The sequence below is a fragment of the Tursiops truncatus genome, chromosome 1, assembly GCF_011762595.2.
Source record: "Tursiops truncatus isolate mTurTru1 chromosome 1, mTurTru1.mat.Y, whole genome shotgun sequence".
Taxonomy (NCBI): Eukaryota; Metazoa; Chordata; class Mammalia; order Artiodactyla; family Delphinidae; genus Tursiops; species Tursiops truncatus.
The window spans coordinates 45,410,073-45,436,082 of record NC_047034.1 but is presented as its reverse complement, the minus strand read 5'-3'; the positions used below and the strand labels follow the sequence as shown (position 1 = coordinate 45,436,082).

The window sequence follows — 26,010 nt, the reverse complement described above, 5'->3', positions numbered from 1 at the left end:
TGAATCGACTGAAATCTTCCATAAATGGACTCTAAATACAGGCTACATAACTTCCAAAAACTCCCCAGAGAAACTCCTATTATGGACACGGAAGGGGGAATGAAGCCAGTCCCATCTGGCTGGGTGGAGAACATTCTCTGCTTAGTGAAACTTCATGGTTCTTGTGTTTAGTGCCAAATGCATGTTCATACTAGACCAAGGCCCTGCACACAGAGGTGTAAGCGTACTAGTTAGACGGTGCAGGCAGTGCTGGGGAATTCTTTGTCTCTAAAACATCAAAACCACAAGGTAAGATATTAATAAGGTTATCATTTTTGTAAAGTCCCTAATGAGTTATGAGCCAATATTATGATGAACGTTGGTCAGGGTTTTGCTAGAGCAAGATAGAGTGACATTATCTTTTTCCATTAGCCTTCTATCATTACACAAGCTAAAATCAAGAACAGACTGAGATGCATCACTAGTGACTTTTGCTCCGTGGCACTGACCCTCTCAGGGAAACCTCAGAACTTTAAAGTAAACGTACAATGAAATTATTAGGAAATACAGTAAAGGCACAGATGGATGAGGTGACTCAACTCAAATGTCACCTGCCCAGAAAGGCCTCCCCTGACAAGCCTTCTCCCTTCTTCCCTCCATAGTAACCTCTTGTTACTCTGTAACACATAACTTTGATAACTATCAAGTTATCTTGTGAATTTGTATGTGTGTTTGCCCCTCTTTCCTGTTTGAATGTAGACCCCAAAGAGGGGAACTTTGCATGGTTCATTACTCTGTTCCTAATACCTTTATAGGTTGGCACAGAGTAAATCCTCCATAACATTTGACTGGTTACCTTTCCAACTGCCAAGTAACAAAGAGCTCAATTATCTGTACCTGAAGGTTTTGCAGAGTCCAGAAAAACCAGCATTCACATCAATTTATCAAAAACATCACATACTGGAAAGAGAAATCTTTTTTATTATGGACCCAGTAGTAATGAAATCGGTACGTAGAGGCAACAGGGTCTGAAGCAATGCAACTCCAAGTGTGGTCCACAGACTAACATCATCAGCATCCCTTGGCAGTTTGTTAGAAAACCAAAATCAGGGCCCCAGTATCAGTATATCTGAAGGTGGACCCCCCAAAAAAATCTGTTTAGCAAGTTTTCCAGGCGATTCTTATGTACCCTAAAGTTTTGAGTAACTTCTTCAGAAATAAAGGTGAAAATAAACAAGAAATGTCAAAAGGACTAGGATTTTGCCAGGGACAATTGGTACATTCTTGCTGTCACTGAGATTTTTAAAAATCAGGAAGAAGGAAGGGGAGGAATTATGCTCAAAATTATATGCATGAATACGGTGCTCTGTCTACATGTGCCATCAGATACCTACTCCACGTCCTGTTGCGCTGAGGCTTCCCTGCCCTGACTAAACAACCAGCAGGCTGGCCTCGCTCTTTGCGTACAAAACCCTCACTTCGTTCGATTTCCCTCTCCTTCCAGAGGCAGCACCGTCCGCGGCTCTTTCTTGGAATCATTCTAACAGATGACTGACCAGACCAACTGGGAAAAGGCAGCCTAACTGGGGACCAGAGGGCAGCCGTGCATACCGTGATTCAGATGTCTGATGCAGTCACTCAGGAGAGCACTGAACTTCCTCTGGTCGGCGGCATTCTGGAAGCAGAAGTAGCCATGTCTGAGGAATGGCTGCCACAGGTACACCGGGAATTCCTTGGGCAGGACCACAAAGGGCTGCGTGTTCTCCTTCTCACTGGACGCTGAAGAAACATGGAAAACACAAAGATGTTTTAAAACATGTATCTCTCATTTAAAATATTTCTTTCAGGCTGTGAAGGTTTATTTCTGGCTGGGGGGCAGCCAATGCAATGGAAAGGTGGTGTGAGATGTCTTCACAGGGTGGGGGAAAAGAAGAGTTCAGCTTCACCTGTCTCGCTCTAGCAGGTGGCCTCACCTCCTATCCACAGGGACAACCAAGGCCATCAGACATAATCTATCTCAACTTCCTCACCAGGCATGACCCACAAAAAGAGCTCACTCCTCCCTACCGGTCCTCGGCAGTTGATGTGTCTACCTGTCAGGCACACACCCTACTCTCCCCCAGGCTCCCATCCCACCAGGTCTGCTCTCTGCCCTGCACTCTCTCCCGCCTCCTTGTCACTGCTACACTAGCATTTGCTGCTTTGATGCCATCAACCCCTATTCTCACCCTAGTCTTGTTCCTGCTCCACCAGTCCCAAAACCAAATTGCCTGTTACTAATGTCATCCTGACTGCCAGCCTATGGCTTCTTCATTACCCACCCTTTCAACCCGATTGGAAACATCTGTTGCTGTCAATTACCCCTTCTTTTGAAAACATTCTCTTGACTTCCAGGGGCACCTCTCTCCTCAGTGTCCTTCATGCTTTTTAAAAGTTATTTCCCCTTTTCAGCTTTATTGGTTCCTCTGCCCCTTCTCTCCATCTCCCTCTTTAAGTGTTGGTATTTACCCTGTTCTGTGCTGGTTTCTGCTCCATTCTCATCTCTACTCTCCTGAGGTGTCATCATTCTTCCCATGACTCTGCATATTGCTTCTGCAATTCATATTTCCTTTTCCTCCTTCCTTTCCACCATGCTTTTGCATAGAAAACTCTCATTCGTCCTTCAAAAGTCAGTTCAAAAGCCACCTCCTCTGGGGTGCCTTTGTTGGCACCAGAGACAGAGTTGGGTGCGCCCTACCTTGTTCGCCCAAAATAATGTAATGATCTGTTTTCGTGTCTGGTACCCACACTCAGAGTGAGAGACATAAAGTGAGATAAGCCTCCCCAGCCAAATAATTTTCCCTGGGAAGCAGAACCACTGCCCCGGAGCTCCTAGAGGATGGAGGCTTCATCTTACTTATCTTTGTATGCTCAGCCCATAGCAGAGCCATGGGACCTAGTAGATGTTCTACTACGGTTTGTTGAATGAATAAATGTGCTGTGTTGTCCTAGGAAATTTTAAAAGCCTTAAACAATGGGACTTTCACCTCTTCCCTCAAAATCAATTCCAAGAAACTGACGTTAACCCCTTATCATTCAGATCCCCTGTCTAAACTTTATTCCCCTCCGTGCATTCCAATTCTATGATACTGCACTAGGATAAATGAGCCCCAGCTTATTTCCAGGGTCACGGAAAACAAGCAGAAGAAAAAATTAGTTCTGTGCTCTCAGCCTACATAATGGGCACAATCTCAAGGAAAGCAAGGGAAGAGGGACCCAGTAAGAGGCAACTGAAAGCACTGGGCATAGCAAGAAATGGATCATAACCCTAAGGAAGGCTCCGGAACTGAGTCTTGCTACTGGCAAATGAATAAATCAAGATTGGCTTAGATAAAGCATAGATTTCCTGGGGCATGCATTGGAATTCTGTTTCTGAAGGTAACAGAGCAAATGCACTGGGAGCACAAACTTCGGCCCACCAGTCCCTAGCAAAATGCCTGGCACATGGTAACATAAGAACGAATCAACACATGAAAGACAACAAATGAATAAGTGATTGAATGCTGTAGTGGAGACCTCTTAGTTGTAACACATCTCTATTCTCTCCTCTTTCTCAGTAATAAAACCCCTGATTTTTAGTTTAGCAAGTGCCTGCGTACAATAAAGACTACATTTCCAGCCTCCATGGCAGTTTCGTGTGTCACAGCCACTGAGTTTTGGCCAATGAAATGTAAGTGGCAGTGAGACTTCCTAGAAGCATCCTTAAGGAGAGGGAATGTGCCGGCCTCCTCACCTTTTCTCCTTCCTCCTGTCTGGAATGAGAAAGCCATGGCTGGAGTTCCAGCAGCCACCTTGGACTATGTAAATCTGGGCCACAACCCAGAGATAAAGGGGCAGAAAGCTAATAAGAGTCCCTGACCTTTATGGAACTGCCACACCAGCCTGTACTGGTAATATCCAAATATTTTTAGCAAGAAAATAAAAACATATGTATTTAATTTGAGATTTTTGTTGTGTGTAACAAAAGTAGATTCTAGCTAATAGAATGCCAAACAAGTGAATCATTTTAGCAAAACATGGGACCATTTTTGAACATCATCTTAGCACACTACTGTGTAAAGAAGACCTATATTGATAAACCTCCAGTGTTTTACCTCTAGTGAGGTTAATTTCTCCCATCTTCATTGTGCCTTTATTTTTTCCAATAAAATTAGAATCATACTGCTGTTAACAGTGTGATTCCTGTTAACATAGTTTTGTGAAAATACTCTCCTTGCCCTTTCCAAGATGTCACAATTTTGTACAAACAATTAAAAGCAACATTCACCACTTACATTTAAAAAAGCCTTAGGAAGCCCCATAAAATTCATTCCTATTAGCCTCTTGTTATCATTCATTTAACATTTTACAACAATTTTCCAGATACCGTTAGTCTGCATTTTTTCTGAGTTGAGTATAAGGATAACACAAATGATCTACTGTAGAATATTCTATTTTTAAAACTGAGAAGGGCAAAACATACAATTTAAAAAGTCTTTGAAATGTCCAGTCTGAAGCCCTGGGCCAAATAGCACTAGTCACACAGGCCTTGTGTTTTTTATTCCTTTTCATTCCTTCTGATATATTTCATCAATAAATCAATAAACGTATTGTCAGTTCTGACTGATTTCATTGGAAAGTTCTTTTGAAGTGGTTCTAAAGAGTCAATGTATTGGCATCCCCATTTCTAAGTGGCAGCTCCAAAGCCAAGATAACATGTAAGTAGATGTTAAAATATAATAATATGTATAGTGTACATAAAGTGTTGTTTTAGCTTGAATTACTTAGTAAGAGTTTGTTAATCTAGGTTTATGGTTCATGTACTAATCCTATAACAGTGTCATTAAAAACACTAAGGATTCTGCACTGAAATAACAATTGATAAAATAATTTTATATTTTCCCCATAAAGTCCAGTGAAATGATTATACCTATTAATAAGAACCAGGGCTCTCTCCAAGAAACTAAGTAATTACTGTGCAGTGTGATTTACACAAAGCCAGATGGTGTTATTACATTATCCACAGTTCATGAATCTCTATGAAACGCTCTATTTCGTCTGAATATTATCCATCACACTCTCTACATGGAAAAAATGAAATGAATGAGAATCAAAGTATGTTAGAGCTGGTAATATCCTTCTAGATGTTCAATTTCAAGGCCCTAGAACCGGGAGAAACAGAAATCAGAGAGGTTCAGCAACAGCTAGGGAAAATGCTTGATAAGCGTCACAGATAGAACTAGATAAAAATCCAGCCTTCAAATTCTCAGTTCAATGCTCTTTCCACGGCAGCATTCAGCTATTATTAAAGATATGCTAATTAATGCAATGGTTTTTTACACAGTAGCTATGAGTTACTGTAATGCTTGTTAAAACCATTTTGTTGATTTAGGATATTTTATTGCATAGCATCCTAAAATTAGAAAAATAATATTCTCTGACAGGTCTTACTGAAAGACGGGATTATACATTTCACAGACTGGGCCCTACATATTTATTTCTGCTGTCTTGTGTAAAGCTTGCAAGATATTCCAAAGCTTCAAGATGCCTGACCAATGGTATATTTTCCATGTGCTAGGAGCACAGTGACTGACTTGTGTATTACCAAATATGATTTAAAGTAACAGAATTGTTCCAATGTTTACCTGAATTAGAGAAATTATATCTTCCATTTGCCTATGGAGAATGTGTGTCTAGCCCAGGGTTTCTCAACCTTGGCAACTACTGATATTTAATGCCAGATAATTCTTCATTGTCAGGGGTTGTTTAGCGAGCATCACTGGCCTCTACCCACTAAATGCCTGTAGCATGATCCTCCCAAGTTGTGACAACCAAAAATGTCTCCAGACACAGCCAACTGTCCCTGAAGAGTGAAATCATCACCCCTCCCCTTGAGAAGCACTGATCTAGCTAAACAAAACATGTTTAGGAATTTTGTCTTGGGAAGGAATGTTCAGCAACTCACCAATGGGGTCTGGGAAATGCCGATCAGATAATAAACCGTATTCATCTTCTGAGGTTAACACCTTGCCACCAGCTGGAAGAATTCGGCTTTTAGGGGGAGCTCCTCTCTGATAGGCCTGGGAAAGGAAAGGCATAAGTGAGTAGATTTTTTCCTCATTTGGATTTTTGGAAAATATCAGGAATATTAGAAATAGACAAATATACTCAGAGATAGAAATTCCCACACTATGTCAACGAGTAAGAGCCATTTATTCAAAAAAGGCTTCCAGTTTTGCACTGGAAGCCTCTGTCAGAGACAGCATCAGGACTTGCTCCAGGACCAAAAGGAAGAAAGGCTATTACACTTTCCACTGGCTATGTTATAGCTGCAGTGATTGTGTCAGGGAAGGTCACATGACCTCAGCATGTCCAATCAGAGTGAGAGTTAGGGTTTGTCCCAGGGCCAGCAAGAAAAGCTCTTATAGATTCCACAGGCTATATCCTGGCTGCAGTGATTGGGTCAGGGTCAGTCACATGACCTGATTCAATCCAATCAGAGTGAGCTTCAGGCCTTGCAAGAGGGGCTGACAGGAAAGCCTCAGCTCTGCGAGGAGGTGAGGACAGGACACCACCACCATCTTGTTACTGTGGAGGACTGTGAAGGAGCCTGACAGTGGAGATTGTGGCCTGTTAGGGAAGTCAGGCTGAATGAAGGCAAAGATCTGAGATGGAAGAAAGAACAAACTGAGTTCTGATATCACTGGAGCTGTGGATCCAAATGTGCCTGAAACTGGACCTGTGCTGTGGAGATTTCAAGTCAGGAGCCACCAATCCGAGCCCCTTTTTCTTTTTTTTAATCTTAAGAAAATTTTTTTTTTATTGAAGTATAGTTGATTTACAATGTTGTGCTAGTTTCAGATGTACAGCAAAGTGGTTCAGTTACATATATATATATATATATATATATATTCTTTTTCAGATTCTTTTCCATCATAGGTTATTACAAGATACTGAATACAGTTCCCTGTGCTATACAGTAGGTCCTCGTTGATTATCTATTTTATGTATAGTAGTGTGTATCCATTAATCTCAAACTCCTAATTTATCCGTCCCTTCCCCTTTCCCCCTTTGGTAACCATAAGTTTGTTTTCTATGTCTGTGAGTCTATTTCTGTTTTGTAAATATGTTCATTTGTATCTTTTTTTTAGATTCCTCATAAGTGATACTGTATATTTATCTTACTTTAACTTACTTCACTGAGTATGATAATCTCTAGGTCCATCCATGTTGCTGCAAATGGCATTACCTCATTCTTTTTTATGGCTGAGTAATATTCCATTGTATATATACACCACATCTTCTTTATCCATTCATGTCATGGACATTTAGGTTGCTTTCGTGTCCTGGCTATTTAAACAGTGCTGCTATGAACACTGGGGTGCATGTATCTTTTCAAATTAGAGATTCTCTGGATATGTGCCCAGGAGTGGGATTGCTGGATCATATGGTAACTTTATTTTTAGTTTTGTAAGGAACCTCCATACTGTTCTCCATAGCGGCTGCACCAATTTACATTCCCACCAACAGCGCAAGAGGGTTCCCTTTTCTCCACACCCTCTACAGCATTTATAATTTATAGACTTTTTGATGATGGCCATTCTGACTGGTGTGAGGTGATACCTCATTGTAGATTTAATTTGCATTTCTCTAATAATCAGCAATGCTGAGCATCTTTTCATGTGCCTTTTGGCCACCTGCATGTCTTCTTTGGAGAAATGTCTATTTAGATATTTTGCCCATATTTTGATTGGGTTTTTTTTTCCTTTTTTTGATATTGAGCTATATGAGCTGTTTGTATATTTTGGAAATTAATCCCTTGTCAGTTGCATCATTTGCAAATATTTTCTCCCACTCTACAGGTTGGTTTTTCGTTTTGCTTATGGTTTCCTTTGCTGTGCAAAAGCTTATAAATTTGATTCAGTCCCACTTGTTTATTTTTGCTTTTGTTTCTATTGCCTTGAGAGACTGACCTAAGAAAACATTGGTATGATCTATGTCAGAGAATGTTTTGCCTATTTTCTCTTCTAGGAGTTTTACGGTGTTAAGTCTTATAATTAAGTCTTTAAGCCATTTTGAGTTTATCTTTATATATGGTGTGAGGGTGTGTTCTAACTTCATTGATTTAAATGCGGCTATCCAATTTCCCCATCACCACTTGCTGAAGAGAATAACTTTTCTCCATTGTATATTCTTGCCTCCTTTGTCGAAGATTAATTGACTGTAGGTGTGTGGGTTTATTTCTGGGCTCTCTATTCTATTCCATTGATCCATATGTCTGTTTTTGTGCCAATATCACGCTGTTTTGATTAATGTAGCTTTTTTTTTTCTGGCTGTGATCATGTGACCAGCTGTAGACTAGACCAATCACTTCAGTCAGGGTAGAGCTTTACTTGACCCCATGTGGGTCACAGCCCCTCCTGGCCCCAAGGGTGAAGAAAATGTTTTGCGTCCTTGCTACTTGTGGGTAGTACTTTAATACTTTTGTGTGACGGTCACAAGATGGTAAGTCACAGTCCCTAATCTCAGGGAGATTCACTGTAGATATGTTTCTCAAAGGGGGTGAAACATAATCTCAGTAACTTCAGAAATTCTGCACCACACTTATCGTTTCAGATGCTAGCGCCTGAATCATTCTAATAACCAAAAGGATGATGACGCATACAGACATTTACCACACAAAATGCTTGGAGACTAATGACAAATGAGACTGTGGGACATGTAACTTCAATTATGGTTGCCAAGGATTTTTACCAGAAACACAAAAATGTAACCATGATAAAATATACCACCACTTTGCCCTCAGGCGTGAGACTGTTTTGCAGTAAAGTGATCTGGGATGGAAGTGTGATACCATGACATGACATCAGAACAAATTCCGGCCAGCACACAAAAAGCTCTGCTGTTTGAGAAATGTAAAAGGGGTACAGAGCATCGCTAAAGCAGTGAAGCAGTTGGTTAAACAGATATACTCACATGGACATGCAGATAAGATAAAATGTAAGTATGTGCATCTGATGGGAGGGCATAAGTCAAGGGAAAATTTTGAGACTAACAAGCTAAAAGCAAGTTGAGAACTGAAACCACGAAACTGTGGGACCCAAAATCTGTAGTGTACTCGCGAATAACTAAAATAACGTTGATCAGGGCCATAAAATCAGAGTAAACGCACATTCTGCAAGTAGCAAGCCTCATTCTGCATCAATAAGATAGTGACTGAAGAAACCCAAACAAAACAAACTCTTGTACACCTAAGAAGATTGTTTTCATTCTTGTAAGAACTACTAATCAAGTGCCCAAGCACATCAGGACCCAGAGCAGAAGAGAGAAGAATCCAAAATGGTGTGATTTTGAGAAAGTCTAGGAACAGGTTGATTCAGACTGGCCTCAAATGTGAATTGTGTTATCTGTGAAAACAGGCCTAATCTAGGCTTTAATAAACATTATATATTATATTATTTAATCCTCAAAACAGCATTGTGGGGCTTCCCTGGTGGCGCAGTGGTTGAGAGTCCGCCTGCCGATGCAGGGGACACGGGTTCGTACCCCGGTCCGGGAGGATCCCACGTGCCGCGGAGCGGCTGGGCCCGTGAGCCATGGCCGCTGAGCCTGCGCGTCCGGAGCCTGTGCTCCGCAGCGGGAGAGGCCACAGCAGTGAGAGGCCCGCGTACCGCAAAAAAAAAACCCAAAAAAACCCCAGCATTGTGAATCAGACATTATCTCCATTTTATAAACGAGAAAAATGAAGCTCAGAGAGGTTAAATAACTTGCCAATGACCCAGTGGTGAGTAGGTGACAAATCCAGGATTCATACCTGGGTTTGTCCAGCCCCAGCGCAAGTGTATAGGAAGTAGGAAGTGAGAATGAGAATGCTCATTTTTTTCCTCCTCAATTACCAGCCAAAACTGGATTCTCAATAAAAGAATAGGCAGTTTATAGATAGAAACTTAATGTATAACTCTTAGGTATAATTTTTTTAAAAAACCTTCTGTAATTAAAAAGCAGGATATCATTAAAACTTTAAGGAATTATGGCACACTGCATGGGTATTTTTCTTCCAAGTTTAAAAAGAAAATTGGTTATTACCAAATTCAGTGACTATATCTTAACAATCGGAACAAGTTCACCTGAAAATGATGAGCAAAGTAAAGAAAGCAATATAGTCCATAAATTGCAAGTTGAGGGAGCAAGCGTAAAAAAATGAAAAGGGGAAAAAAAACACCAAAATTTGATTTAAAATGAAACTTCCGTTAGTGCCGAATGTGGTGAAAACCTTAATAAGTACAAGAGTGAGTTCTATGAGTGTTTCCTCCACATTAGTTAGTTGTCATGCTGACAACTGCTCTATATTGGGCTCTTGCCAGCACTTGGCCATATGCTAATGGGTTCAATGCATTCATGTCTTTAATCCTCACAACAACATTGTGATGAAGGAATCATGCTCACCATTTTACAGATGAGAAAACTGAGGCTCAAGGAGATTTATAACTTATGCAAGGACACACATCTGGTAACTGGTAAAGGTGTGATTCAAAGTGCATCATATTAACCATCAGGCTATACTGCCTCTTCTCAAGCTTCCCTGAGAGGACGGTATAACGGGCCGTATGAAATCTAAAGTGATTTGTTATTATTATCATTATTTGTACTGTATTGATCATTTGCTTCAGAGAGCAAATCAAATGTTGACTAAAATCCTAAAACAGATAAAGCAGAGAAGATACTGGCTTAACAAATGTTGAAAAGAATAAGACTACCCAAGAAAGCACTCGAGTACTGCCTGGTAGGTGGTATAATAAGTTTGTATTATATTTTATTTCTATTTTCCATCCAAAGTCGGAAGGAGACACACTATCTGTCAGCCTGAAGCCTCTTCCTACAGGTTTAGCATCAGGGGTAATTACTCAGAGTATCTGCAGGGGATGTCCTGACTAGTTTTGAACTTATAGTGAAGAGTGCAGAGTTTTAAATATGTTACTAACTTTAACCCATAAATAGTAACTATTCATTTCAAAGGGAGCTTGAGAATCTATGTAGACTGAATATGTGTACAGTATGAGATCTGGAAGGAATCAGTGGGATCATTCAGCCTCACACTCTAGTTTAACGGAGGCCTGACCTCAACTTTAGTTTTCCAAATTCTCTGTCCAATGTTCTTTCATTTACACCACATTACCTCCCTTGATGGGGAAAGAAATGGGAACCAATAAAAACTAAGGTCCTCTCAGGTGCTAGGCACTGTACATATGCTATCTCATCTCTCCACATTTTACAGACAAGGGAAAAAATGAGATAACCAGGAAAAAGCTAGTGAAAAAAATTCATACGTAGAAGTGAAATAAAGTAAGTGAAAAGTTCTGAATTTTTAGGAACCCATGCAAATCCAGTCACAATCTTAATAAATAATTCCTCTGCCACAGAGGAGGCTTAAGAGTGGGAAGACATGGAGACACAGAGCAGAGAGGGAGAGATATCAGGGAGGTGACTAAGACAGGCCTCGAGGCCCAGTGATCATAGGAAAGGCTCCCGCACTGGCCACTCAGTATAACCTTCTATCTTTACACTCACTTGCAATTACTTGCTCAAAGTCTACGTTGCCCACTAGACTGCAAGCACCTGTCTAATCTACAGTGATACGCCTAGAACCTACTATAACCCACAATAAATATCTGTTGACTGAAATGAATACCTGAATCTGTTAGTGCTCACTGAATCAGTCAGTCTCAAAGGAGAGGGCTTGTCAGTCAACCCAGCCAACATTTAAGAAAATTGCAAGAATCAGTGGTAACAAGGAAATGTCTTACCTCTTTGTTCTCATAGCTTTCCACAGCAAAGTCATTTTTAACCACAACATATCTCTCCTTCCATTTCTTTATGTCCTCAGCAAACTGTGATAGCTCTGCTTCATACAAAACAGTTCCAGGCTCCAACGGTGGCTTAAAGAAGATGAATGCAATTAACTGTCACAACAAAAGATAGCATATCATGCTACCACTGAGTCTATTCACAGTATTTCCAGGAATATTTTCAGAAACTATCTTGTGCTGAGATCCTGGGGAAATTGTTGCTTCCCTCCGCCTGCCTACACATTTCCCTTTCCTACTTCTCCTGACCAAATGCAAATATTTGTCTTAGTGATATTTTTGTGATTTGCATTCCCTTCATTATCCTACAAGAACAGAAGCATATGCTAGAAGGGATTATAGTAGCAAGGTTATGCCTTGCATCCCTGTGGCACTTAATAAATCCTTGGTAAACTCTGTGGAAGAGAGGGAGTGAGGCAGTTAACTGTAAGTTGTGGACATCTATCCCAACACCCTGAATACACCTCAGGGTTAATTAAAACAGGGGAGTTAACAGGCTGTTCCCCTCTTTGTCAACCTTCAGGGGCTGCCTCAAGAGTCAGTGTTCAGTGGTTTCCCCAGATCCAAAGGTCTCGGAACCAAGGCTAAAAACACTTAACCCACCTTTGTGCTCTTCAAGGAGACTCTGTTTACTCTCTAATTAAAGAACAAGCAGGCAAGCCAGCAAACCTTCATTCTACCTCTCCCACTTAAAGGTCTAGGGATGTCTCGTTCATAACCCCGGCTAAAAGCCAAGTCATCACTGATTTCTCTCTTCTATTATTTGTGCTGTAGGGAAGTCTCTGTTAGATACCTAGTTAGGTCTTCTGTTGGGCTAACCGTGTAAGGGGTAATTCCCATCCTACCTCATGTATTATCTCAAAATATAGGAATGGGCCTCCTGTCTTTCACGTGTCACTGACTTTACACTGATGTTATTCAAACACTATAGTGCCTTTAAAACAATATTGTAAACCAACTATACTTCAATAAAAAAAGCCATAGTCCCTTTAGAAACTCATGCCTCCCCTTTCAAGCAAAATTTACATGAACCATACAGAGAAGAGTGATATGCTAATCTTTTTAAGAATCTGCTAAGGGTTGAAATAAATAAATAGCTTTATAAATTCCAGGGCTTAATATTGAGGCAGATAATGAGGCGCTCTCCTATATGGACTCATTAACACGTAAAAGAGGACCTCACTCTCCTCTTAAAATGAGACTGCAACCATATATAAGCTGAACTTTATAGTTCTTAGGTACAGCATTTCTTAAACCTGGGCCACTTTTTTTCTTTTATTTATTTATTTATTTTTATTTATTTATTTATTTATTTATGGCTACATTGGGTCTTCATTGCTGTGCACAGGCTTTCTCTAGTTGCGGCGAGCAGGGGGGACAAGCGGGGACTACTCTTCGTTGCAGTGTGCGGGCTTCTCACTGCGGGGCACGGGCTCTAGGTGCACAGGCGTCAGTAGTTGTGGAATGTGGGCTTCCGTAGTTGTGGCTGACGGGCTCTAGAGCACAGGCTCAGTAGTTGTGGCGCACGGGCTTAGTTGCTCCGCGGCATGTGGGATGTTCCCGGACCAGGGCTCGAATCCATGTCCCCTGCATTGGCAGGCAGATTCTCAACCACTGCGCCACCAGGGAAGCCCAAACCTGGGCCACTTAGATCAACTGATACGCTTGTTAAAAATGCCGCCTCACCAACCATCCAGATAGTGGAGACTTGGTCAAACTGTGTCCCTGAGCAAGGACCCTGTGGAGCAGAGCAGCCCTCTGCAATCTACGCAGTGCACACGTAGGGCATGTAATATGAGGAGAAAACAAACTACTGTTTTTAAGCCAGTGAGATTTTGCTATTGTCTTTTTACCATACCATTTATTACTGTATCCTGATCGGTTTAATCTTATTAATTTAAGTCCTTCATTATATTATTTTTTATTGTGGTAAAATACACATGAACACAGGATGCTTTTCCATTTATTTATGTGTTGTTTAATTTCTTTCAGCAACATTTTGTTTTCAGTGTACAATTCTTTCATCTACATGGTTAAATGTATCCCTAAGTATTGTATTCTTTTTTCCTTATGTTATTTTTTATTGTGGTAAAATAAATACACATGGCACAAAGTTTACCGATTTAACCATTTTTAAGTGTACAGTTCAGTGGCATTAATTATATTCACAGTGTTGTGCAACCATCACCACTATCTATCTCCAGACCTTTTTATCACCACAAACTGAAATTCTGTGCCAATTAAATAATAACCCTCTATTTCCCTCACCCCCACTCCCTTGTTACTACTATTCTACTTTTTGTCTATATGAATTTGACTACTCTGGGAAATTCATGTATCAGGAGTCGTACAATATTTGTCAAAAAAAATGCAGCCTCACCCTAGACTTATATACTATATACTATACTATACTGATACTATATCCGAATCGCTGGGGGTACAGACCAGAGGTTGCATTTTTATCAAACTCCCCAAATTTTGTCAATCACTGTTTTATGGGCATGACAATTAGTTATCCCTACAAAGCCACGCTGCTGAATCTATTGGTCAACTTTCAGCAATACCTGACCTACTATCACTCCCTCTTTCTTGAAACCCCTTCTTTACTTGACTCTGGCACATTGCACTTTCCTGATTTTTTTTTTCCTACTCCACAGGCTATTTTTCTGTCAGTCCATCTTGCTGAATCTTTCTCCTTTTTCTGATCTCCAAATGTTGGAGGGGCCAGGACTTGGTCACGGAAGCTCTCCTTTTCTCTGTTTATACTTTCCCTTGATTATGTCCCATGACTTTAATACCAGTTATGAGCTAAGAACTCCCAAATTTCTATTCCCTAGCCTCAACCTCTCCACTGAGCTCCAAATCAGAGCATTCAACGACCTAGTCAGTATTTCCATGGGTGTATGTGAAATAAGTATCTTAAACATAATGTGGCCAAAAGTGAAATGATTCCCATCCACTTCTGACTCTTCTGAGTAAAAGACAAGTCCATCTGCTTATTTGTTCAAGCTAAAAGCCAAGTCATCACTGATTTCTCTCTTCTTCTATTATCTCATACCCAACCCATCAACAAGTTCTGTCAGCTCTGACTTGGACTCTTCTCACAACTGTTTCCATCACCACCCTAGTCCAATTGGCCATCGTCCTTCTCTTGGACTGCTACAGTGTCTTCCTTGCCAGTTTCCAGTTTCTTCTCATGTCCCTCCCCATAGTCTATTCTCTATAGAAAGGCCAGAAAGATCACTTAAAATTATAAGTCACTCTGTATTCAATACCCTCCAATAACTTCCCATCACACTTAAAAACCTTTATTGTGGTCTATGGGCCTACATGATCTGGTCCCTATTTGTCACTCTGCATTCCTTTGTCAGCTCTCCTCCCTTGCTTATATGGCTCTCAGCACACTAGCCTTCCTGCTATGCTTCTGACTGCTGCAAGGTCTTTGCACTTCTGTTCCATGTGCCTGGAACACTCTTCCCACAGATATTCACACAGCCTACTCTCTTATTTCACTCTAGTTTCTTCTCAGATGTCATCTCCACAGAAGGCTTCACTGACCACCTTCTCTGAAATGAGACTCCTGCTTTATTTTACTTTGTAGCATTTCTTATAACCTGATGTTCATTTGTTTATTGTCTGTTTTCTATTTGAATATTAACAGGAAAGCAGAGAATTTGTCTTGTTCTCAAGTTCTTAGACTAGGGCCTGGCACATAGTGTCAATAAATATTTTTTTAGGTTGTGGATAATTATTATAATGGAGCAAAGGAGAGAGAATAAGTTACAGGTTTAGAAGATAAAATCACATTTGATCAATGACCAAAATAAAAACACCCATAGTATGAGGCACTGAAATTATGACTTTTTTTTTTACTGTACTTCACCACAGCAAGTCAGATTTCTGACGTCAAAGCATCAATGTGGCAAAAACATAGTAAAACTGAAATCGTGTTCATTTTCTTTTTATGTGGATTACACCATCAACAAGAAATCGTATGTTCTAACTTCCAGGCAAATAGTTTTTTGAGCATGAAATGACTGGAGAACAGATTTTTTAAACTGTCATTCAAATTATTGTTTATTTCAGAAATATTATGGGTTATAAACCATTCCTCAGTGGGAGAAATATGGAAACCAAATTCCATGGGTTACCTTGGTCTTCAAAAATTGTGATGTTAAATCTCTTTGCTGTTCTACTTCACTGCGTACATAATTGCAGAAAGCCACAGAGTACTGGCGACTGTAGTAGGGACTGAAGTTTTTGATAGCAGCCTCAGTTTTCCCTGGAAAAATATGAAAATGAGAATTTACAAATGTAGCATCTGTCTCCATAATTCTATATATACGCCTCTAGGCTCCCCAACACCTCTGCTTCCTAGGGATTTGTTATTAGCCCACATGCCCTGAGGACTTTGATACCTGCTGCCATGACTTCCTCCCCCTCTGGCATCGTCCTGAGAGACTTGGAGGTCCTTAAGGACCATCTATTCAGTAACCAACTTTCTTCATTTTACATTAACAACCCATTGCCATGACCATAAACTCAACCATCCTCCTAGTTCTTCTACGACCACCATTCTACCTCACCCTGTTCTCCACTTCAACTTGCTCTTCATTATCTTCTACCTCCAGTCATTCAACTTCTCCTACACAGCAATACAACAATAATCCCAGGGTTCACCATTTCAACTCTGCACACACATCACTCCATTTGTCTTCAGATCCTAAGGCTCCACTTCTAGTCCTGCTGATCCACAGCCCTGGATAAAATCAACAAACTGTTTCTTCTAGTTCTGCTCCTACGTTTTTGGTTTTAAAATTTTTTTGTTTTATTTTATTTATTTATTTATTTTTTGGCTGGGTTGCGTCTTGTTGCTGCATGTGGGCTTTCTCTAGTTGTGGCAAGCTGGGGCTACTCTTCGGTGCGGTGCGTGGGCTTCTCATTGCAGTGGCTTCCATTGTTGCGGAGCATGGGCTCTAGGTGCACAAGCTTCAGTAGTTGTGGCACGAGGGCTCAGTAGTTGTGGCTTGAGAGCTCTAGAACACAGGCTAAGTAGTTGTGGCGCACAGGCTTAGTTGCTCCATAGCATGTGGGATCTTCCTGGACCAGGGCTCAAACCTGTGTCCCCTGCAATGGCAGGCGGATTCTTAACCACTGCACCACCAGGGAAGTCCCTAAAATTTTTTATGATTCAGAGAATGATATAACTACCATGGGGTAGAGGTAAAAACTTTGGATTAAGAGTCTCAAGACCTAAATTCTGGTCCCAATTCTAGAAGACAGAGAAGTGAACCAGCTGTATGACCTCAGTTGTCACTCATTCTCTCTAGGCTCCAGCGTCCTAACTGTAAAGGAAGATGCTCACTAGTCCACACTTTTCTTGGAATCTACGTGACAGTGAAATATAACCATGCAAGTACAGCTGCCTCACAACTGTGACCAGCAACTACAATATGACCTCTTAGCACCAGAAGAAAATAAATCTGAGGAATAATCATGTGGGAGGAGCTTGAGGACTCGAGATGGAGGGAGAGGGAGAGTCAGGCACTGGAATACTCTTGAGCTTTTCCAACCTGTGCTTAACTTTAGAAAGTAGGGAAATTGCAAAGGCAGGAAAGGAGAAGGAGAAATAGGGGAGAAAGGGCAAATAGGCATTCTGAAGCAGATGAGAAATTCGCACAATATTTCAAGGACTTGCCACAGAGTATACAAATAAATACAGGTCATACTGACTGTGCTTACAAGCTGTTAGTCCTTGGAATAAGATATTAGTTTGAGAAAAAATAAACCTGATATAACATTCCAAAATATTTTAAAATACTCTCATGTGAACTTGGCATAATTTTTGTTTTCAAATTTGATATTATAGTCAACAGAGAAATATTAAAATATAAGGACATAGCTACTTATAGTTCTGTATGGTTTTGTTTTTTTTTTCGCGGTACGTGGGCCTCTCACTGTTGTGGCCTCTCCCATTGCGGAGCACAAACTCCGGACGCGCAGGCTCTGCAGCCATGGCTCACAGGCCCAGCCGCTCCGCGGCATGTGGGATCTTCCCAGACTGGGGCACAAACCCGCGTCCCCTGCATCGGCAGGCAGACTCTCAACCACTGCGCCACCAGGGAAACCCTGTATGTTATATTTTATACTTATATTTATTTATAGCTGTTTAGAGCTATTACACATGTAAAATTTCAAAAATAAGTGAAGGGTTCTAACCACATAGATCAAGATACTCAATATGAGAAACTTGAATCCATAGCTGCCGACTTCTATGCCTATGGAATCATTGCCCCAAACACCCACAGTGTATAAATACTCTCTATAAGGAAAATCCTTCTTTAGTTTAGGCGTTTAGATCTCATAATACATATGAGGCAAAGGGGAATTCTTGCTTATTCCCTCAATAAAATGACATTTTCTGGTTGCATTTATGAGCTTTAATAATTATTACTTGTAAGGTGCTTTGATACCCACTAATAATAGGTTCTGTAGAAATGCAAATAAAAGTTCCTATAATTTGAATCAGGTATACTTTTGCTTGCTTTGTGAGTTTATGGTATTACTATTAATCAGTATTTGCATAATACTTTAATATACTCAGGCTTTATGTGTCTAATTGGTTATTATTTTTTTTAGCTTTTATACAGTGCATAAGGAATAAAATTCTATACACTTGTCTATAATTTTCTTGTATAGGCGTGGGACATCTTTGAGAATCCCCACAATGAGAATGGTCTCACCTCACTGAAACATATAAATGATTAACAAAATTTGCCCTTAAGATCCAAGTAACCACTATTTAGTCGCAGGAGAGCAGCCAGTTAATTTCTGATTAATTTTTGCACTCTTGCAAGCAATTGGATCTAAATAAAAGGAGGTGGATGTCATTTTATGATGAGCTCTACAAAGCCTTGAAACCTGACATCCTGCCACATCACCAAGCCCCCTCAAGGATGCCCTGCTTATACTGAGATGCTACAATGCCACCACCCCCTCCCAATGTATGAGAAAAATGTTTCTGTGATTTGAATATCTGCATATACTATCAGCACAGCATCCACCAGGGAGCGTTTATAAAAAAGAGATTACAGCTTCCTAAGGGAATTAACCTAAAGACTGGTTCAAAATGTAAATAAAACAGCTAACAACATCACAAGTTCTAAGAGGAAAAGAACCTAAAGCAATTCCCAAAATGTATCTAGATTTTAGATCAAGCTGATCTAAACCCAAATAAAGGAATGCCCAGTGTAGGGATCTTGACAATTTGAGAAAAGCCTGGTGTTGGGGCAAAATACCACTGTAGTTAGGAGGACGGACTCTGGAGTCAGACAGACATGGGCTGACTCTAAAGAGTCCCATCTCTGCTACTTACTAGTAGTGGGACTTCACACCAGTTACTTTCCCTCATATAAAATGAAGCCAACAAGAGTAGCAATCTCATGGATTAAGACGTTATATCATTCAATCATAAAAAAGAAAGAAATACTGCCATTAGCAGCAACGTGGCTGGAACTGGAGAGTATTATTCTTAGTGAAATGTCAGGCTGACAAATACTGTATGATATCACTTATATGTGGAATCTAAAAAGTAATACAAATGAATGTATATGCAAAACAGAAAGACTCACAGATATAGAAAACAAACTTGTGGTTACCAAAGGGGAGAGGGAAGGGGGAAGGACAAATGAGGGGTATGGTAATAACAGATACAAACTACTATATATACAATAGATAAGCAACAAGGATATACTGTACAGAAGAGGGAATTATACCCCTTATCTTATAATAACCTATAATGGAAAATAATCTGCAAAAATATTGAATCACTTTGCTGTACACCTAAAACTAACACAATATTGTAAATCAACTATACTTCAATTAGAAAAAAAGAGTAGCAATCTCATAGTGCTGTCTTTTTTTTTTTTTTTTTTTTTTTTTTGCCGTACGCGGGCCTCTCACTGTTGTGGCCTCTCCCATTGCGGAGCACAGGCTCCGTCCGGATGCGCGACTAAATCAAACATTAGCCTTAATGAGTCAAAGTGAAAAGCGAGTTAGTAGCTGTGTTACATTGAGCTCCTCTCTCCGAGCCTCAATTTTTTTATACTGAAGTATAGTTGATTTATAGTGTTGTGTTAATTACTGCTGTACAGCAAAGTGATTCAGTTATACATATATATACATTTTTTTTTATATTTTCCATTATGGTTTATCATAAGAGATTGAACATAGTTCTCTGTGCCATACAGTAGGAACTTGCTGCTTAATCATTCCACATATAAAAGCCTACATCTGCTAACCCCAACCTCCCACTCCATCCCTCCCCTAATCCCCTCCCCCTTGGTAACCATCAGCCTGTTCTCTATGTCTGTGATTCTCTTTCTGTTTCACAGATAAGTTCATTTGTGCCATATTTTAGATTCCACCTGTAAGTGACATCTGTGGTATTTGTCTTTCTCCGTCTGACTTATTTCACTTAGTATGATAATCTCTAGTTGCATCCATGTTGCTGTTGCTGCAAATAGCATTATTTCATTCTTTTTTATGGTGGAGTAATAGTCCACTGTCTATATGTACCACATCTTCTTTATCCATTCATCTGTCAATGGACATTTAGGTTGTTTCCATGTCTTGGCTATTGTGAATAGTGCTGCTATGAACATAAGGGTGCATGCATCTTTCTGAATTATAGTTTTGTCCAGATATATGCCCAGGAGTGGGATTGCTGGATCATATGGTAATTCCATTATTAGTTTTCTGAGGAGCCTCCACACCGTTTTCCACAGTGGCTGCACCAACTTACATTCCCACCAACAGTGTAGAGGGTCCCCTTTTCTCCACACCCTCTCCAGCATTTGTTAATTGTAAACTTTTTGATGATGGCCATTCTGACTGGTGTGAAGTGATACCTCATTGTGGTTTTGATTGCATTTCTCTAATAATTAGTGGTGTTGAGCATCTTTTCATGTGCCTATTGGCCATCTGTATGTCTTCTTTGGAGAAATGTCTATTTAGATCTTCTGCCCATTTTTGGATAGGGTTGCTTCGTTTTTTTGTTGTTGAGTTGTATGAGCTGTTTGTATATTTTGGAAATTAATCCCTTGTCATTTGCATCATTTGCTAATATTTTCTCCCATTCTGTAGGTTGTCTTTTTGTTTTGTTTATGGTTTCCTTTGCTGTGCAAAAGTTTGTAAGTTTGATTAGGTCCCATTTATTTATTTTTGTTTTTATTTCTATTGCCTTTGGAGACTGACCTAAGAAAACATTGGTACTATTTATGTCAGGGAATGTTTTGTCTATGTTCTCTTCTAGGAGTTTTATGGTGTCATGTCTTATGTTTAAGTCTCAAAGTCATTTTGAGTTTATATTTGTTTATAGTGAGGAGAGGGTGTGTTCTAACTTCACTGATTTAAATGTGGCTGCCCAATTTTCCCAACACCACTTGCTGAGGAGATGGTCTTTTCTCCATTGTATATTCTTGCCTCCTTTGTCGAAGAATAATTGACCATAGGTGTGTGGGTTTATTTCTGGGCTCTCTATACTGTCCCATTGATCTATATGTCTGTTTTTGTGCCAGTACCATGCTGTTTTGATTACTGTAGCTTTGTAGTATTGTCTGAAGTTTGGGAGGGTTATGCCTCCTGCTTTGTTCTTTTTTTTTCAGGATTGCTTTGGCAATTCCAGGTCTTTTATGGTTTCATATGGATTTTAGGATTATCTGTTCTAGCTCTGCGAAAAATGTCTGAGCCTTAATTTTGTCACCTGTAAAATGGGGATTATAAGACACCCACTTTCATAGCGTTTTGTGAAGATTCAATAGGATATTCTACAGGTTAAAAAGTACCTATAGCAGTGTCAGACACTTTAGTTACTCAATAAATTTTGACTATTATTCCTATTATTTAATATTCCACCATGACAGCATTCAAATAAGTGGATCATCCCACAGGCACCACACAAAATAACTTCAACTTAAACCAGCTTGTTTCCACAGCTTCCAAGATGCTTGAGTATTGAATTGCCACTATTTAGTATAATATTCCCTTTCCTAAATTGTCTGTAAAACACAGTGCCAGGTCTTTCTCTAAAAGGAAGTTACTCAATAATATAAAGACTAGAGCCACAAAGGGCTTCTTCTGCATTTTCTTACCCAAGTATTTTTGGCACAGGCATAGTTCTTCTAATCCTACTCAATTACTGCAGCATACTATGCTGGGTGTGGTGCTGCTACCATTTACTTGACCAGGCTGCTCTCAACACCCTTCAGGGTGATCATCACTAATGTTAAAAGAAGCCTCCATGACAGGTCTGTCTGCAACACTTAGCTTCAGTTCAACTCTGTAAAAATAAGAAAAGTATCTTCTGGACCTCTTAAAACCATTTGAATTCATACAGACTCCAAAACTCAGCACTATTATTTGATTCCTTTTCCCTTGCTCCCATATTCAGTCATCAGGTATTGTCACTTCTACAATATTTCTTGAATCCATCTTCTTTTCCCCATCCCAACCCCCATGCCTTCTATCAAGTCTTTATTATCTTGAAACAACACTGTAAAAGTCTCTTAATCTGTCCTATCTCAGAAACACAGCGGAGCAACTATGCAAAACAAAACATAGCAAACAAACCAGAAAAACCTTTCTAGCTCTCAGTTCTAAAAGAGGAACAAAAAAGTCAAAGCCACAGTGGGAGGGGGCAGTGCCACTACTGATACATAAATCCTGGAGGATTATGGGAGAAAGACAAAGCTTGGTCTGTGTTGCAAAGGCAGATTCTAGAAAGTGGCCAGAGCGAGTCCAGAGTTGATGGAGCAGAACAGGACAGGCTGAATCCTATCTGGCCACCATGGTTCCACTCAAGAGAAAGCTGACAAGAATTATCAAGGCCCAGATGTTAGACTGGGGAACTGGCCTTCAGAACCAAGTCTTGCCATTAATGCTCCCAGGAAACTCTTTTGAAAGCCTTAAGAGACATACCTCATAGTCGTAATCCTCTGCATAATCCTCTGCATCCCGGCCTGACAAGTTTCATTTGACATGTTGTTGCAAGATCACATTAATTCCTTTGTAAAAACCTTCAACATTCCCCACTGCCTAGAAAAGTAACCACTTAGCCTGACACCAAAGGCCCTGTGATCTGGCTCCCACTATCTTTTATTTCTCACCTCTCTACTCAGACTAACCCTCCTCGTCCCCTGTACATGGCCACGATTTCTCCCTCCTTTAAAGTCCAGGTGGCAATCCCAACCCAAGAAGAAGACTTTTGGGCTCTCCCCAGCTGGAAACACTCACCTTCTTTCGTATTCTCCCAAAACTGCACCACTTTTGCTACAGCTGTTTAAATATAGCTTATCTCTCCTCCAGGGGTATAGTGTATTTATGTACTCAGCAAATATTTGTTGAATGAATGAGAGAATGGCTAAGTAAATATTTAAGAGTAAAGCAAAGTACAGTGCATCACAATCATGAAATCCATGCTCGTACCCCAAGAAAGGAGAAAGGTCCAGTTCTCAGCCTGACTATTTATTAGTAAAACTATGCACTCTCACAGCACAATTCTTTTGTTTAAAAAAAATATCTGACTCTCACAGGTTAACTCCGTTTAAGCTTTTAGATGAATTTTGTCCCTGAAATGATAGGTGGGGAATTATTTACAAACAAAAGCTTTTCTTGGTTTGTTTGTTTTTCTTGACCAGTTTGTAGACATGGGAAATATATAAGGGCCTGGGTAAAACTTATATAAAGTCTGAAGAACCTGACAGATTTGTATATTTTCTCATTCTAGAAGGTTGTTTGTCAATATTCCAGTCCTTCAGTAATTTATCTCAATTCTACACTTTATCAATAGTTTTCTTCCTTGAAAGATACTGTTTCTAGTGGATTATTCCTAGTTCCTTCATTATTCCCAGGGTCAAAACAATTATGGTATATTAAAAAATCTTCTCCAAAATATTCAGATTCTATGCTGTTTCAATCACTTTTAGAAATGTAGCTCATAAGTACAGCAAGATATAAAAAATCCAAGCACTATTTTTGCTATATATCCTTGTCTTTTTTCAATTATTTTTTAAATAGTTGAGATTATTACATTTTGTATCCAATTTTATTTACTTCACACTTCACCTTTGGTGTTTCCTATGATACTACAAAAAACAAAAAATTACATTTTTCAGATGTTACATTTCCATTGTTACTATGAAGGAGAAAAATATAGAAATTAAAAAAAAAATAGGTTCCTTTTAACGAAGTGGCTGTTTCCTGAAAACTGAGACAAATTCACACATGAGAAGAGGGTTAACTAGGCCTTTGGCACACTATCCTTTTTTTTTTTTTAACATCTTAATTGGAGTATAATTGCTTTACGATGTTGTGTTAGTTTCTGCTTTATAACAAAGTGAATCAGCTATACATATACATATATCCCCATATCTCCTCCCTCTTGCATCTCCCTCCCACCCTCCCTATCCCACCCCTCTAGGTGGTCACAAAGCACCAAGCTGATCTCCCTGTGCTATGTGACTGCTTCCCACTAGCTATCTATTTTACATTTGGTAGTGTGTATATGTCCATGCCACTCTCTCACTTCGTCCCAGCTTCCCCTTCCCCCTCCCCGTGTCCTCAAGTCCATTCTCTACATCTGCATCTTTATTCCTGTCCTGCCCCTAGGTTCATCAGAACCACTTTTTTTAAGATTCCATATATATGTGTTAGCACACGGTACCTGTTTTTCTGTTTCTGACTTACTTCACTCTGTAGGACAGACTCAAGGTCCATCCTGGCACAGTATCTTAAAACCTTTCTAGGTTTCAGGTGAAGATTAATTTGGGAGAATGACAGAAGTAGCTCTGAAAATAAAATATTTTTAATATTTATAAAAGTATAATAGTATCCACTATTGTTTATTTTCCCCAGAGTTTCTCAGATTATAAGAGTTTAAAAGTCCTGATGAGTTATAACATCAGCTTTAGTTTCAGGTTGCTAAGCACCATCACTTTGCACCTTAGGGTGGAGATATCAGAAATCCCAATTCACAATACAAAGGTGCAAAAATCTAATTACACAAAATACTGCCCAAGGGCTCTCTCGTTCTTCTAGTAAATGCCTTAGAGAATGGGGATAAATTGGATTCTCCATAATTGAACTAAATGATGTTTTATTTTTTAAAGCACATTTATTATTGGTGCTTGAGTGACAGGTTTTCTTAACAGACTCTACTACAAAAATTCTTCATGGGCAGCACTGATGCCAGCAGGTCCCTGTATCCTAGCTGGCAGAAACTCCACTTTGAGTTAAAAATGAGACATATAAACCAACTAAAGTTCTCTGTGATTTACTTCAGATATTAATCCACAGAAGAGAAGCACACACTTATGCTCCCAAGAGCTTCTATTTAATATATCAGAGTCATGCCAGGACTCTACCCGGACTCAGAAAGCATCTGGATAGAAAGCAGATATACTTAGGAACAAACAATAAAACAGTTTCCTTGTTTCCAAAACTTACACTCATAGAAATCCTAAACTCTGAGTGTACTTGCCCTTGGACTGTCAGAGACCCTCATTTTTTTCCAATCCCTATTCTAAAAGCAGGCGCATTATCTTTAATATAGCCACAAAGCTTAGCCCATTAAGGCATTCAGGGAGTCCACATGTACTTACAGATGCTACGTAAGGGGCCAGGCACCAGCTCCAGTTGGTGAGGCAGAAGCAAAAATGGTGTTTTCTACAAATGATCACAGCCACTGAAATGAATTAAGGTTCCCATCTGCACTACATATTTACTAGAACGATACTTTGACAGGTTAATATAAGAGAAATGGGAGGAGCTATCTATGGGGGGAAAAACACACTACCATATTATATTACAATCCTCACTACGTTGCCTCTAAGGAAAAATAAAAATCCTACTGTGGTCAGCTATTCAAGAGAACAGATTTTTAGAACTTGTAGGACCTTAAGTCTGGTTTCCTCTTTTTTAGGGGAAGAAACCAACTGCAGTGTTAGAAAAATACATATGCCTGTACTTTTATGCACACATTTTTCTTTAGCCATAATTAGATGGAAGCTAACTTTAAATTTTCTTCCATTTCATTTGGGAAAAGTGCTTGGAAATTTTCAAGATTATTTTGCCATTACTTCACAGCATGCCT

At 39.8% G+C, this 26,010-nt stretch overlaps 1 protein-coding gene across 3 annotated transcripts in view; it reads right to left on the bottom strand.

The window, feature by feature from the left end:
• Window positions 1-26,010, bottom strand: part of NIBAN1 (niban apoptosis regulator 1) — a 215,984-nt gene that overhangs the window by 81,546 nt on the left and 108,428 nt on the right. For all 3 annotated transcript variants that reach the window (XM_073803451.1, XM_019952477.3, XM_019952476.3), the window contains exons 2-5: window positions 16,013-16,143; window positions 11,802-11,933; window positions 5,963-6,077; window positions 1,591-1,758 (exon numbers count right to left, since the gene is read on the bottom strand). In XM_073803451.1, the coding sequence (XP_073659552.1) occupies window positions 1,591-1,758; window positions 5,963-6,077; window positions 11,802-11,933; window positions 16,013-16,143 (546 nt within the window). The remainder of the gene's footprint in view (window positions 1-1,590; window positions 1,759-5,962; window positions 6,078-11,801; window positions 11,934-16,012; window positions 16,144-26,010) is intronic.